At 39.1% G+C, this 15,937-nt stretch overlaps 1 protein-coding gene across 4 annotated transcripts in view; it reads right to left on the bottom strand.

Annotated features, from left to right (window-relative positions):
- Positions 1–15,937, bottom strand: part of DIAPH3 (diaphanous related formin 3) — a gene marked incomplete at its 5' end in the record, with an annotated part of 567,305 nt that overhangs the window by 273,409 nt on the left and 277,959 nt on the right. For all 4 annotated transcript variants that reach the window (XM_081083267.1, XM_081083268.1, XM_081083269.1 and 1 more), the window contains one exon: positions 15,548–15,649. In XM_081083267.1, coding sequence (XP_080939393.1) covers positions 15,548–15,649 — 102 coding nt within the window. The remainder of the gene's footprint in view (positions 1–15,547; positions 15,650–15,937) is intronic.

Genomic DNA, 15,937 nt, shown 5'->3' with positions numbered 1-15,937 from the left:
GAGAAAAATTCTAAATGTAAAATAAGGAATAGCTGAATCAGAGGAGAAGAAAACATTCAAAATAAAAATATGATGATGATGACAACAGCTACAAAAACTTGGAACTTATTATTCACTTTTAACTATATACATGCATAGTCTCCTTTAGATATCACCTAATAAGATAATTTTTAAAAATGTTAAGTGAGGGGTAAGAAACTTACCCCAATGTTTCATAGCTAGTATATGGTAAATTAGGAATTCAAACCCAGGTCTAATTAGACTAGAAATGTAATAAAGAATATTTGAAGGAATGTGAAACACCAAGAAGTTGTTTTAAGCCAGATTCATGTTTTAATACTAATAGCATGCATCATGGCAAGCCTCAGTGAGCCAACAGCTAAATGTTTTTAGTTTTGTAGTATTTAAAATAAATTATCAAGTACCTTCAGGAACGTTATTTATTCATTCATCTGATATTACATGCCAGGCACTGATCAAGACATTAGAATTCATCAATGGATACCCGAAAGAATGATTTCTGCCTTTATGGACATTCTTATAATAGGTTCATAGATAGGTTATGGACAGAACAAAATACAGAAATGAGAAAGCAGATGAATTCTTAGAAGAAAAATAAAGCAGGAAAGAGAAAAAGAAATGCTAAAGACAAATGGGTATGCAATTTCAAATAAAATGCTCAGAGAAGACCTTCAGAAGTTGCCTGAGGAAACAAGACAGGAGGGACCTGAGGGAGGAAGCCATGTGTACATCTAAAGAAAGCAAGGTCCAAAGAGAGGCAACACCAAATGTAAAATCCCCAAGAATGTGACTGGCATGAGGGGGAGTATAGATATAGAGGCCATGTGTTTAAAGCTGAACTAGTGAGGAGAGAGTGGCAGAAGATGAGGCATGTGATGTAGAGCATTACAGACATCTCACAGGTTTAGGCTTTTGTTCTGAGGTGGGCAGCCAGCAGTGGGTAACAGGTTGAGACAGAGCATTATCTTACTTAAGTCACTAGTTACTGTATTAAGAACAGACTGTGTTGAAGATAAAATGAGATAGATACTATTTCTTAATATTACCAAGTTTTTCACACATTTTACATGCATTTTATATAAAATTAGAGGCCCAGTGCACAGATTTGTGCACTGCTGGGGTCCCTCAGCCTGCCCTGTGGGGATCGGGCCCAAACCAGCTCTCTGACATCCCCCAAAGGGTCCTGGATTGCGAGAGGGCGCAGGTCAGGCTAAGGGACCCCACCAGTGCATGATCAGGGCAGGAAAGGACTGTGGGAGGGCTCTAGGGCGTGTCTGGCCTGTCTTTCCCAGTCCTGATCAGCAAGACCCTGGCAGCAAGCTAATCTACTGGTCGGCGTGTCTGCCCCCTGGTGGTCAGTGTGCATCATAGTGACTGGTCTACCAGTCGAATGAATGGTCGGACACTTAAGCATATTAGGCTTTTATTATATAGGATAGGCAAAATTGTGTACCTTTTGCCACAAAGTGAAAAAAGTAGAAAAGATAATGATTAAATCAACTGGAAATTTAAACTTTTTGAGAAACTTGTAAGAGTTAGCAATTCAATGAAACAACATATTATTCTGATCATGCTGTGTTTTTATTAGTTCTAATAAATTAAAGAACTGTAGTAATTTAATATAGCTGACATTCTACTAATTTCAAGGGAGCAAGGGTAACAAAAGCTCAGAAGAGAATTCACTCAGAGTTCAATTCCATTTCTCCTCCCACTCTACAGAGAACACAATTGCTACTATGTTAGTGATTTTTCCCCTTAATGGCAGGATTTGATATTACTATTTTGAGGTAGATTTGAACTAAATGAACTCAATCCCTTGATTTAATAAGTTATTTTATCAAGGAATATGCCTGCATATTTTTGGCATTTTAACTTCATATTAGTTTATAATACAGGCACTATATACTGATTATTATGAGGTATTAGAGATTCCACTTTTTTATAAGAGCAAGGCTTGGAGGCAAAAGCAGATTTTTCTTTCTTACCACAAACACATATTCTCATGACCACTAGCTTCTTTCCAAAGGTCCCTGATGAATTATAGCCTACAAATGCCAAATAGCCCTTTCACCTCAGCTCATGCTTAGTTTTTGAAACAAATTGCAGTAGTGTCATACTATAAAATCACCTTGGACAATTCCCTAGGCTATGGATTGCAAGTTTCCTCAGAGAGGTGGTAACTAGCAGCAAAAAAAAAAAACAAACAAAACCTTGCTGACAATAAGTCCCCTCTCTAGAGAGAAGACTAAGAAAAACAGTAAGGTTTGCATATTTTGCCTTTTCCTTCACTGCCTCCTTTGTAACATTTCTAATTCACTCCCTTGGTGATCTCATCCATTCCATAGCTTTAAATGCCACCTGTTTGAGAAAGGCTCCCAAATTTATACATCTAGCCTTGAACTCCGAGCTTACTTCATATGCCCACTTGAATGTCCACAAACATTTTAAGTGATCTTCCCTCCCACAATCTGCTGCAAATCCCTTCCTCCTCTCTGTAAATGGAAACTCAGCTTTTTCATTGCACCCAGCAAGAAACCTGGAGTCACCCCTGACTCCTCTCATACTCCCAATCCAATCAAACAGAAATCTTGTCTTCCCAATCTTTCAACTTCTTGCAGAATCTGACCGCTTCTTATGACTGACAATGCCATCCAACCTGTCAAGCCAGCACTATTTCTCACCTTATTAGATCATTGTAATACCATGTTAACTGGCCATTGGATTCAATTTATATTCCCACCTAACAATCTGTTCCTTACACAGCTGCCAGAATATTCCTAAAGCATCAATCCAACCATTTCACTTCTTTGTTTAAAATGCTCCAGTGGCTTCCTTAGAATAAATCCCATGGGCCTCATGTCATGGTGGCAATGCCATCTCTAATGTCATCTCTTCCCACACCTCCTCATTCATTCTGGCAGAGCCACTTGCCTCATACTGTGGCCTCCCCTCTCTATAACATGTTTCCCACCTAACTGAAGGCATGTAGAATTCTGTTCAAATTTTACCTCTACAGAGAGGCTTTCCCTAGCCATGTTAATCAAACATGTAACATGGCCCTCACCCCACCATTTCCTGAGGGGTATATAATACTAATTGATTGCCTTTACTTTACATTTTTGATTATGTGCATACTGTTACTGTATTCAACTAAAATAGAAAACCAATAAGGAGTAAGAGGCATGTTCATTGCAGTAAACTCAGAAACCAGAGGAATGCCCAGCACAGTGTCCAATAAATATTTGTCAAATGAATAATTCATTGCTGAACCAAGAAAACAATATATTCAAATAAAATGTATCAGGCAGTGGTATGGTTACCAATATAAAGTCAAGGTCTCAATTCATACATAAACTATCCAATAATACAAAAGGCTGAAGCTGACACTAAGGGAAAGATGCTACCTAGAGCCATTTCCTTGAAATCATCTACTGAGAGCTCAAATTAACATGAGAAGAGTTCTTAAATATACTCAATTTTTAAAAATAAATAAGTAAAAATGAAAAATATAAAGAAATAGACTCAATTTTCAGCAGTGAAACCATGTTAAATTCAAACATAACAAAGCCTCTAATTTTGTGTGGATTTCATTATATTTAGTTTAATCGGTAAATCTATTATACACTATTTTATACTACCTGTTAAACATGTAAAGAGAAGATGTAAATGGCCTTTTAAGAGTTTTTTCAATGTATATATATCTATTGTATCATGTGTAGGAAGAACTAACAAGAAACCTATGAGGAATAAGATCTTCAGAGAAAATAATAGGATGGGCAAGGTAATGTTATCTTTCAACTGACAACTGATTTTAATTTCTTAAACCAACAAACTTGCAATAAGTTTAATTAAAAAATCAAATGGCATTGTGACTATTTTAACATAGACTAAAGGAGATGTAAAGCAGAAATCAGATTATAAGAAAAATTATAGAGGTAATAAATGTTGGAAGAATTTCAGGCTACAAATCAATCATAATTGAAATCAAGCTAAATTAATAAGCCCTGCACTAGGTGAAAGGAAAACCATCTGCGCTAGTGAGCCTATATTAAATCCTGGATCCTGGCAGAAGCATGTCAAGAAGGTTGCAAAGCAATGTGACAAGAATAACTGAACAACAGCTGAATGCTTATGATCTTCAGAGAAGCAGACCTCTAAGATTTAAATAGCTAGGACTATAGTTATAATATTTTATTATTCTAAACAAATGTCCTCCCTGGGTACTGAAGGATTTACAGATGAGATTGCCAGAGTGCTGTCTAAAACATCATGAATTTTGAGGGAATATGGACAACTGGATAGGTACCAACAAGCAGCAGCAAAAGGCAAATAGAACTATTTTCCAGTAGGAGAGGCTGGCTTTGACAGACAAGATCGAAGATGAATTATTAAAGACAAAAAGAAGCAGAAATTACAAGAAGCCAAAATGGGTCTTGAAGAAGAAATTATATCATACTAACTCCATATCCTTTAAGTTTTTTTTTTTAATTTTATTGGTTAAGGTATTACAAATGTGTCCTCATCCCCCCATTAACCCCCAACACCGCCCCCCAACACACACACACACACATACACACACACACACACACACACTCATGCTCTCTGTGAAACATGATTGACTTTATATATGGACATTTGCAGTGCACTTGAAATAATCAACACCTAAGAAATAAAAGAAAGACTTGAAGATATTTAATCTGAGAAAGTGATGGTTTAGGGAAGATATTCTTTGAGGTTCCTTATCTATCTTGGTCAGTCTTTTCTGAAGGTATTTCAGTAAGCCATTACTGTTAAACCAAATCATAATTTCCTCAAGACTTTTTAGAAAATAAAACCACTGAGGCCAAAAGATATTGTACAGAGTGTCTTCAGTATTCACGGACAAAGAAAAAAATGGTCTTCTGAGTTAAAGGAAGATCACTGAAAAAAGTCCAATGAAGGTATGGAATCAGAAAAGTAAAATGTTGACAATGTACAAGAGGCAATTGTATAGGGTGGTTAAGTTGTAATTTTTTTGAAATGTGAATTTAGACTTTTATGCACAGAAGTGTTGGTTACTTGGTCTACTTTGAATTAATCCATTCTCACATGCAGAAGTCATTATTTAGATTCATTTTAACAAAAATTAAAATTATCTCAAAAATAACATTTTAATTTTTAAATGTGATTTTAAAAAATATTTGTTTTAGGACAATAAAAATGCTCTGATAATATCATGCTGATGTACACACATTATGCATTTGTCCAAATCCATACAATGAACATCAAGAGTGAACACTAATGTAATCTGTAGACTCTGGGCAATCAGTATTGTGTCAATGTAGGTCCATCAATTGTAGCTAATATACCACTCTAGTGAGACTTGTCGATAATGGGGGAGGCGATGAATGTGTGTGGGGGAAATCTCTGTACCTTCCCAATTTTTCCGTGAATCTAAAACTGCTCTAAAAAATTAAAATCCAAAAAAAATTCTAACATTTTAAATTTTATTGTTCTTGCTATATATTTTCCCTCCTTTCTGTTCATCTCTTCCTTATTTCATATATTCCTTTAGCCAATATCATGTGGCCACCATGTGCTAGAAGATGAGCATGATATACTCCAGCTGATCAAAATGTTTTGAGCATAAATTAAAACTATAACATTCCAGGTTAAGAAGAGCCATTTAGATATATGCACAGGGCATTATGGTAACAAAGAAGAAGGATACTGATGTTGTAGGGAAAAATAATTCATGAGAACAAGATAATTTACACATATTCCTTACATCAATTTACTTAATACTCAATTTGGACCATGCAGTGGAGGTGGGCACTGTTATGATCCCTGCGTTTGGCAAAACAATTTTCCACCAAATATGGTCACGTACTAATCACCAAAACTTTTGAATATATTATCTTACAAGGCAAAAGAGACTTTGCAGATGGAATTAAATTAGGATCTTTGAATGAGAAGATTATCCAAGTTGGCCCAATATAATCACAGGATCCTTATTAGAAATTAGGAGAGGGTCAAAGAAAGATGTGATGATAAAAGCAGAAGTCAGAATGATGCTGGACCATGAGACAAGGAATGTGAGCCACCTTGGGAAGCTAGAGAAAGCAAGGAAATCAACTGCCCATCCAGAGTCTTTAGAAGGAATGCAACACGGATAAACCATTTTGGACCTCTGATCTTCAAACTTATAAGATAATAAACTTGTGCTGTTTAAAACCAGTAAATTGGTGGTACTCTGTTATACCAGCAATAGGGAACTAACATGGTCTCATTTCATAAATAAGTAAATTGAGGAACAGAAAGATGAGTATCTAACCAAGGTCACACAGGTTAAGATCAATCAAGGATTTAAATCCAGAGTCTGTGCTCACTGAACTCTAAAATACATACATACATACATATATCCTATCTAATAATAGACAAACATGGTAATTAACCATACCTCCCACACGCTTCCCATTGGCTAATCAGGGCAATATGCAAATTAACAGCCAACCAAGATGGCGGCCAGCAGTCAGGCAGCTGAAGCGAACAGGAGGCTTGCTTGCTCCAGTGATGGAGGAAGCCAAGGTTCCCCGCCTGCTGCCGCCCAGCTCTGAGCTGCACTCTAAGCAACTATGTTGCAATTATAAAAGCTAAACAATTCCCAGAAACCTGCTTTCAGCCAGCCGGGCCTCAGAGCTAGAGTTGCAACAGTGTTTCAATTATAGAAGCTAAACAAAGCCCAGATACCTGCTTTCAGCAGCAGAGGTCTCAGAGCTGGAGCCGAGCCTCAGAGCTAAAGCCGGCTCTCAGCTCCAGTGACAGCCATAGAAGGTAAATAAATACAGGAAAAAAAAAAGAAAAGAAAAGAAAAGAAAAAACAGAAAAAAAGGAGAGTCTGGGAGCTTCAGTCACCCGCCAGCTTGAAAACAGCCCTCAGCCCCTCACCCAGACTGGCCAAGCACCCCAGTGGGGACCTCCACACTGAAGGGGGTGTGACCAGCTGCAAACAGCCATCATCCCCTCATCCAGGCTGGCCAGGCACCCAAGCAGGACCCCCATCCTGATCCGGGACACCCTTCAGGGCAAACCAGCTGGCCCCCACCCATGCACCAGGCTTCTATCCTATATAGTAAAAGGGTAATACAAACTGACCCTAACAGCAGAAGGACGGGGAATGACTGGTCACTATGACACACACTGACCACCAATGCAGGAGCTGCCCTCTGGTGGTCAGGGCGCTCTCACATGGGAGGAACTCTACTCAGCCACAAGCCAGGCTGATGGCTGCCAGTACAGCGGTGGTGGTGGTGGGAGCCTCTCCTGCCTCCTCAGCAGCGCTAAGGATGTTCGACTGCAGTTAAGGCCTGCTCCCCGATGGCAAGTGGACATCCCCCGAGGTCTGCCGGACTGCCAGAGGGATGTCTGATTGCCATCATAGGCCCAATCCCCGGGGAGCGGGCCTAAACCAACAGGTGGTCATCCCCTGAGGGGTCCCAGACTGCGAGAGGGCACAGGCCAGGCTGAGGGACCCCCTCCCCCCCCCCCCAGAGTGCACAAATTTTTGTGCACGGGGCCTCTAATATGCATGTATACACACACACACACACACACACACACACACACACTAAAGTCCCGGTGCATGGATTCATGCACTGGTGGGGTCCCTCAGCCTGGCCTGCAGGGATTGTGCCAAAACTGGCTCTCCAACAGTCCCCCAAGGGGTCCTGGATTGCAAGAGGGTGCAGGCCAGGCCGAGGGACCTCAGTGGTGCATGATCGGGACCACGGAGGGACTGAGGGAGGCTCCAGGGTGTGTCCGGCCCATTTCGCCCAGTCCCAATTGGCTGGACCCCAGAAGCAAGCTAACCAACCAGTCAGAGCGTCTTCCCCTGGTGGTCACTGTATGTCATAGCGACTGATCGAATGGTCAAATGGTCAGACACTTAGTATATCAGGCTTTTATTATATAGGCTATACAAAGATGTATGCAGAATTATTTCTTTAAACCCTGGGGAAAACAAAAAGGAACCATTCTTTATTAAGAGAACAGTTAAAAGAAAAATCTTAATATGGACCCTGAAATACTACATAAGAAATTTAAACTAGCATATCATGAAAAGAATCCGCAAAATATATTTTATGATAAAAAGGTTTCAGAAAAAATGTATTTTTAAATGTGCATATGAATATGCATACATTTGTAAATACAAAGACATAGGATTGGAAGTCCAACAAAATGATAACTTGTATGGAATGCAGTGGGGTAGTGGGATATAAAGAACTTCCAAATTGTATTCAATATTTTTATATGTTATCTGAATGTTTTACAGCAAGAATATTAGGGTGTACTTTAAAACGAGACATTTTTAATGCAAGGAAATATGCATGAACTTCCTACATCATTTTTTTATTTAAAAAAGAAAAAAATGGAGGCCTTTACTGCACAAAGTTGAAAAGCCCTGCCCTACAGTGACACCAAATGGTGGCAGATCAAAATACAACACAAAGGCAGGACATTTGTTCAGATTAACCTGCCTGTAAGAGGTTTGATTTCCTTTGAAGAACAGCTTACCAGAATTAAATAATATAGAGACAGATACTCAAAAACCTAGAATTTTTAATCAAAGTATAGTGCACTAAGCTTCAAATGCAAATTTTTAGGCTTTTTTTATAAAATTCAGCTAATCTTCTGATCCCACTGAATATTTACATATCTTATTTCTCACACAGTTAAACCACGCCACTGTGTGCACAGTGATTTTAGTTGGTGGTTTAGTGATCAAATAAACACTGAAAATATGTTTTAAACTGCAGTCATACAACTAAAACTAGGTTCTGCTCAATGGGAACCAATATATGGTAAGTAGTCAATATTTTGGAGAGATCAATGAGGAGGTGTAGAGGCTGACAAGAGAAGAAGGAACCCAAGAAAAAGGCAGGCAACTAATTGGTCTAATGAGTGGGTTTCTAGGAAGTATATTTTCATTTCTTCATCTTTTTAGTAGAAAATTAAGTTGAATAAAGCATGAGGCTAGGTCATGCCAAATATAAACTGACTTATCAATAAAAGTTTTTTCCTGGACTGTCCAAAGAAAATAATTTTTCAAGTTAAGCAGATCAGTCAGTACTCAGTGTCCTCTACCCAGAACCTAAAATAACAAATTCAGCATGTAGACTGTCTCATTCATTTCAAGTCAAACACAAAAATATGGAGATGGAGCACCTCCCAGAGCATTTCTCTAAAATACCATTTTATCAGAACCTCTGGTCCAGAATTTTGGATGGGTTATTTTTCATATGCCAAAATCTCCCAGAAAATATAGGACATATAAGTATAGAGCTACAAAAACAGCTATAAGTAATCAGCTACAAAAACAAGTCAATAATATAATTTGTTTTAGGCCCTGAACTCATAGCACTGGATATCCATTCTATAGGCACCAGACACCAAGCACCACCATGTCACCACCACTCCTATACTACCATGTCTAAACAGGGAGAGCTCTAGAACTCTGAGTGGTTTGCTGATCAGGTTGGCTAATGCTCAAATCATAAGGACAGTAAGGAGTATTAGTTCAGGAAAATACCTAAAAATTTGAATTATCAGAAAAAGCAGATGAGCAACAAAACGCTTAGTTTAATAAAAGTACCTATGTCTGGTACTCATGCATGAAGACTGTTCCTTTAGAAATGGAGATAGTATCAGCATTAAAAAAAATTAAATCTAATTTCAAGGGAGAAATAAATAAAAGTGTATATGAAACTTCATATTATAGGAACCCTGGAGAGAATATAGACATATCAAATGCTTTAGTAGTTGAAAAAAAGCCTCAAGGACCTATAATTTAATGAATAGTGACATAATATTTCTGAATAATGTATCTATAATAACAAAAGGGTAATATGCTAATTAGACTGGACAGCTGAACGACCTTCCAGACGTCCAGGACAACTTACAGTACAAAGCCAGGGCTGTGAGGGCCGAGGCAAGCTGCTGCAGCTGCAAGGGCTTTGGCTTTTGCACAAATTTCATGCATTGGGCCTCTAGTATGTATATAAAATTCTGTACGACACAGCCCTGGAAAGTTGTATATAGTAAACAAAGATAAGAAACCCCTATTTCTAATTTACATGTTATATCTTATATATTCTAATTGGCGTTTAATGGACTCTGGTTACTAGCATTCTGGATGTGTTACTTTTGCAAACTGTCTTTCTATCAAAGACAAAATAATATAAACAAATGCCAAAGTCCTGGTATAGCTTTTTGTTTACCTTTTTGCCTAATTCTTGGATGAAATTAAAGCTGGTTATATAATGAAAACAACTATAGGGACTCTATCCATTATTGTATCAAATTTGAGTGTATGTTTATATACAACACACCTGTGAAATCTATAATTCACAAGAATCAAATTAATGAATAAAAGAAATAGTGAAACTCACCAGCAAGTAATATAACTGCAGAGTTTTAACTGATTTTTGTTAAAATAAAAACAATGCTAGAAATCACAATATCAATCTATAAAATCTGAAAATGAAACAGAGCTAATCACAAGTCTATGGTGAAACAAATGAAAAGGCAAACTTTGGCCCTATTTGGGGGTGCAAACGCTATGTCCACTTGTGACAATTCCTTGTTTATGACTCTGATGGTTTTTCAGGTGAAAATGACTAGTACTTTAAATATAGGTCCAGTCAAAAAGTAAATGTTTTTCTAATATATAAAAGTCACATAGGAATCTGCAGTTTACATTACCTCAAAGTTAATAGTCCATCTTCTATAACATAATGCAACATAATTTCCTTAAGTTTGTTACTTGAAACATGAAACTTGGTATTAGGGGAATCTTTCAGAAATATACATAATTATAATTGGTTTTCTAAACCCACCAAATTATTATATTATTTACACAATGTTGGCAAATTGAAAACATATTACGCTAATGAATTAGCAACTTGATGTTGAGCTTTTAATCTGGAAAGAACAGAAAACTATGGGCATTTTACATGGTCCTATACCTTTTTGTGTGTGTATTCCCCAAGTATTGTTTGGAACTTTAGCAGGATTCCTTCTCCTTTGTGAAGAAGGAAGAGTTGAGAAGTAGGGGAAGATAAATTGAGAATGGTAAAAAGTTAAAATGGAAAAAGGCAAAGGTGAAGAACATTACTATTTGACTATATATATAAAGTATATATATATATATATATATATATATACACACACGCACACACATACACACACTAGTGATCCGGTGCACAAAATTTGTGCACATTAAGAGGGAATTAATTAGAGGAAATATTTTACTATTGCTATTTGCCCTTTCTATATAATTGAAGTGTCAAAGATGAAAGAAAATTAGTAAACTGTGTATGAAAATCTTCCTCCTGTCAGAGTCTGGGGTGCACCATGGGAACCAGAGTCAAGTCGCCGCCCACCCATATGCTCCTTGAAATCTTGTGAGACCCAGACCCAGCCCCACCTTCACTGCACTAGACCCAGACCCAGCCAGCCCCACCCCCGTCAAGCCCTACCGGGTGGGAGCACAGTCTCAGGTTGCCTGGCCTGGTGCCAGGGCTGCAGGCGCAGCCTAAAGTCCCCCGGCCAGGGGGGTAGTGCACGGCCTGAGGTCCCCCGGCCCGGACCAGGGCAGGGGGCAAAGCCTGAGGACCCTGTAAGCCCCTCAAGCAGAAGGCACAGCCTGAGGTCCCCTGTCAAGCTCCACCGGGCAGGGGACATGGCCTGAAGTTCCCTGTCAGGCCCTACCGGGCAGTGGGCTCAGCCTGAGGTCTCCCATCAAGCTTCACCGGGCAGGGGACGCAGCCTGAGGTCCCCTGTCAAGCTCCACCAGGCAGGAGGCACAGCCTCAGGTCCCCTGCCCCGGCCCAGCGCCATGCAGCCTCAGGTCCCTGATGATTGCTCCTTAAGTCTTGTTACAGGAACTCGGCCTCCTCTGTGGGTGCAGCCATCTTATGTTACGGAATCCCTGCCTCAAGTGTGGGTGCAGCCATCTTGGCCGTTACAGTGTGGTGGTCAATTTGCATATTTATATATTTATATATTTATAAATATATAAATTATATATATAATTTATATATATAAATAAAATATATATATATTTTATATAAATATATATAAAATTTATATAAATTTTATTTATATATTTATTTGCATATTTGGATATATATATCCTATCTAATAAAAGAGAAACATGGTAATTGGCGTACGACCGCTACCCTTCCCATTGGCTAATCAGGGCGATATGCAAATTAACTGCCAGCCAAGATGGCGGCCAGCAGCCAGGCAGCTTAAACTGAACATGAGGCTTGCTTGCTTCAGTGATGGAGGACTGCAACGTTCCCCGCCTTCCTTGCCGGCCTCTGAGCTTGCAGTTTAAAAAACATTGTAACAAATACAGAAGCTAAACAAAACCCCAGAAACCAGCTTTCAGAGAGCTGGGATCTCAGAGCTGGAGTTGATACAGAGTTTCGATTATAGAACCAAAACAAACCAGATACCTGTTTTAAACAGCTGAGGCCTCAGAGCTGGAGCCAAGCCCCAGAGCTAAAGCTGGCCCAGAATAAAAAAAAAAAAAGAAAAAAAGGAGCAGTTGGGAGCTTCAGTCCCAGCCTGAAAACAGCCCTCAGCCCCTCACCCAGACTGGCCAGGTACCCCAGTGGGGACCCCCACCCTGAAGGGGGTGTGACCAGCTGCAAACAGCCATCATCCCCTCACCCAGGCTGGCCAGGCACCCCAGTGGGGACCCCCACCCTGATCCAGGACACCCTTCAGGGCAAACCAGCTGGCCCCCACCCATGCACCAGGCCTCTATTCTATATAGTAAAAGGGTAATATGCCTCCCAGCACCGGGATCAGCGGAGCCATGAGGCCTCCTGGCACCAGGATCAGCGTGACAGGGGGCAGCGCCCAAACCTCCTGATCGCCCTGCGGTTCTGTGTGTGACAGGGGGCGGGGCCACAACCTCCCTATCGGCCCTGCACTGTTCGTGAAAGGGGGAGGTGCCCCACCCCCTGATCGGCCCTGCTCTGTGCCTGATAGGGGGGAGCTCCTCAACCCCCTGATCGGCCCTGCTCTGTGGGTGATAAAGGGCGGCGTCCCAACCCCCTGATCCGCCCTGCTCTGTGTGTGATGGGGCGGTGCACCAACTCCCCTATCGGCCCTACTCTGTGAGTGACAGGGGGGAGCTCCCCAACCCCCTGATTGACCCTGCTCTGTGCGTGACAGGGGGCGGCGACCCAACCCCGATTAGCCCTGCTCTGTGCGTGACAGGGGGGAGCTCCTCAACCCCCCAGTCAGCCATACCCTGAGCGTGACTGAGGGTGGCATCGCAACCTCCCGATCTGCCCTACTCTGTGCATGACAGGGGGCAGCGCCCCAACTCCCCAATCGGCCTTGCTCTGAGCCCGACCAGGGGCTGCACCTAGGGATTGGGCCTGCCCTCTGCCACCCAGGAGCAGGTCTAAGCCAGCAGGTCGTTATCTCCCGAGGGGTCCCAGACTGCGAGAGGGCACAGGCCGGGCTGAGGGACCCCCCATCCCCCCGAGTGCACAAATTTTTGTGCACCGGGCCTCTAGTATATACATATATATATATATATATATATATATATATATATATATATATATTATATATATATATTTTTTTTTTCATTTTTCCCCCCAACTTTACTAGCATTTCCCCTTTCCTCACCAAAACAATCATATTTTAAAATGATAGTACTACACAAACCAGAACTGAAAACAATGTGTTCTAGAATAGTCATAATCAACAGATGATAAAGCACCGCTCACATTGTCCATAGCAGATACTTTTCAACAGCATTACTCTTTCCACTTAAATTCCATTTGCAGTCAGGTATGACCTGTGATGGAATGAGTAGATTCAAAGTCAAGTTTGAGTTGACATATCCTGAAAGGAAAGTGGTTCATCACTGCCTTAAAATCAAAACTATAACCTCTAGCACTAGTATCTGGGAATATAATTATTTTAATGATCTGACCCTACGAGTACACTGCTTGTAAATCACAGCTCTTTGATTTCAACTCTAGTTTTTAAAGGAGAGCATAACCTGGCTATTTTAAATAAACCTAAAAATTTGCTAGTTTGAGTTCAGTCTTCTGTGACAATCACTAGAATATGTGAATAGTTTTCAATAAGTTCAGAGATATGCAACAGAAGTTATTAGTTAGGTAGACATTTTCATATAAACTTTTATGTGTTGAAGACTTAAGGTATGTGGGAAATATTTCAAAATTATAATTTAACTTTTTTTAAAATTTTCATTCAATAGTCAAAAAAATGGCCCAAAGATCAAAACTCTAAGTACTCTGTGGTTTAAAATTTAATGCAAATTCTCCCTTATTCATTTATTCTCATGTGGAAGACATTGCAAGAAGAACATTTTAGAGGGATTAAAAGATAGGGAAAGTGATCAGGTAATAGAAAATAAAGCAAGAAAATACAAGGTGGGGGGAGGAAAAAAAAGTGTACCCTGAAGAATTGCATAATAAAAATAAAAAGCATTTTTGCAAATATAGCAAGCTAGAAAGTTTTATAATTAAAAGATTGTGAAAGGAAAAACCCTGCCTTTTTTATTCTGTGTTCTATTCAGAGTTTCGTGAACTTGGAGGACAAGAGGCAGGAGGAGGCACTAAAGGGTGGGCTGAGTAGAATGGATTTATGAAGAGACAGGAAGGAATTTAAGAGCAAATGCCTACAAGATGCAAAATATGGTATGAAGGCATAGTCCTTTCGGTAGTCAACACAAATTTTCAAAATTTTATCAAATGCAAATTCATCATGTCCCTGGAGGTTGGTAATAATATAACTGAAGAAAAGGAAAAAAAAATAACATATAATAAAAAATAAAATACTATTTTAAAGTATCATCATGATAACTGAGTATAACCAACCTCAAAATGGTGATTTAATGGTAGGAGAAAAGAGCAAGAGAAAAAAAGCTTGATAAAAATCTTAATTGTAAGTTGCAACACAGCTAATATATAACATTGGCAAGTCTTCTCACCTCTTCAGACCCCAACTTCTATAAATAGAAAGCTGGAACAAGATGATTATCAAGTTTCTGAAGATTTTTAAAATGTATTCATTTTTCAACCTCATTGCTAAAAACCAAACCAAAACAAAACAAAATATATTTGTAATTTCAGATCTAAAATATGAGATGAACTGGAGTAAGTGATTAGAATGAGAAACTGAAGCTACTATTGCAATATGTTGGAATACATAACTCTAGAATAAGTCATAATTTTCATTTTGACATCAAATAGAGAATGTGAAATCATGTATATACTTTTTAAAGACTCCTTGGATTTCACTTAAGGCTAGAATCCCAATACATATTTTAAATCAAGATAATGTCCCACAAATATCCTTAGGTTAAAAATGAATGGACATTAAAGGTTTGTGAGTAATAATGAGGAGAAAAGCTTGACATTTTCTTCCCTGTTTTCCACAATATTAATTAAAATTCCCTCAAACGAGAGTTAACACTAAGAGTACTCACCACAACAGCAAACTGCTCTGGTTCACTTAAGTTGTTATAGTCACTCTTGAACTGAGACAATGAATTTAATTGCTCTTGATCAGGAAGATGCTTTAATAAATTCTAAAAATGAAAACCAAAAGAAAATATCTTCAACAAATGTGCTTCTTGAATTCTAGGTAAATTTATGAATGAACTCTGGGAAGGAAATCAGTAAAAAAGTTAATCTTTAGTTGTATTTCTAGGTAACCTCCCTTTTATGCAAAGCCTTAAGCTGTATTCTCTGCATCTTGAAAGCAATTTTCTTCTTCTCTATCCAGAGTTATTATATATTCAAATCAAGCACTACTGAATGTTTATTTGATTAGCTGTATAATTGAGAAAGAAGAACTCAACCTATACCAAAGAATC

This window comes from Myotis nattereri (assembly GCF_964212035.1).
Source record: "Myotis nattereri genome assembly, chromosome: 2".
In the NCBI taxonomy this organism is placed as follows: domain Eukaryota; kingdom Metazoa; phylum Chordata; class Mammalia; order Chiroptera; family Vespertilionidae; genus Myotis; species Myotis nattereri.
This window is presented reverse-complemented; position numbering and strand designations above follow the sequence as displayed.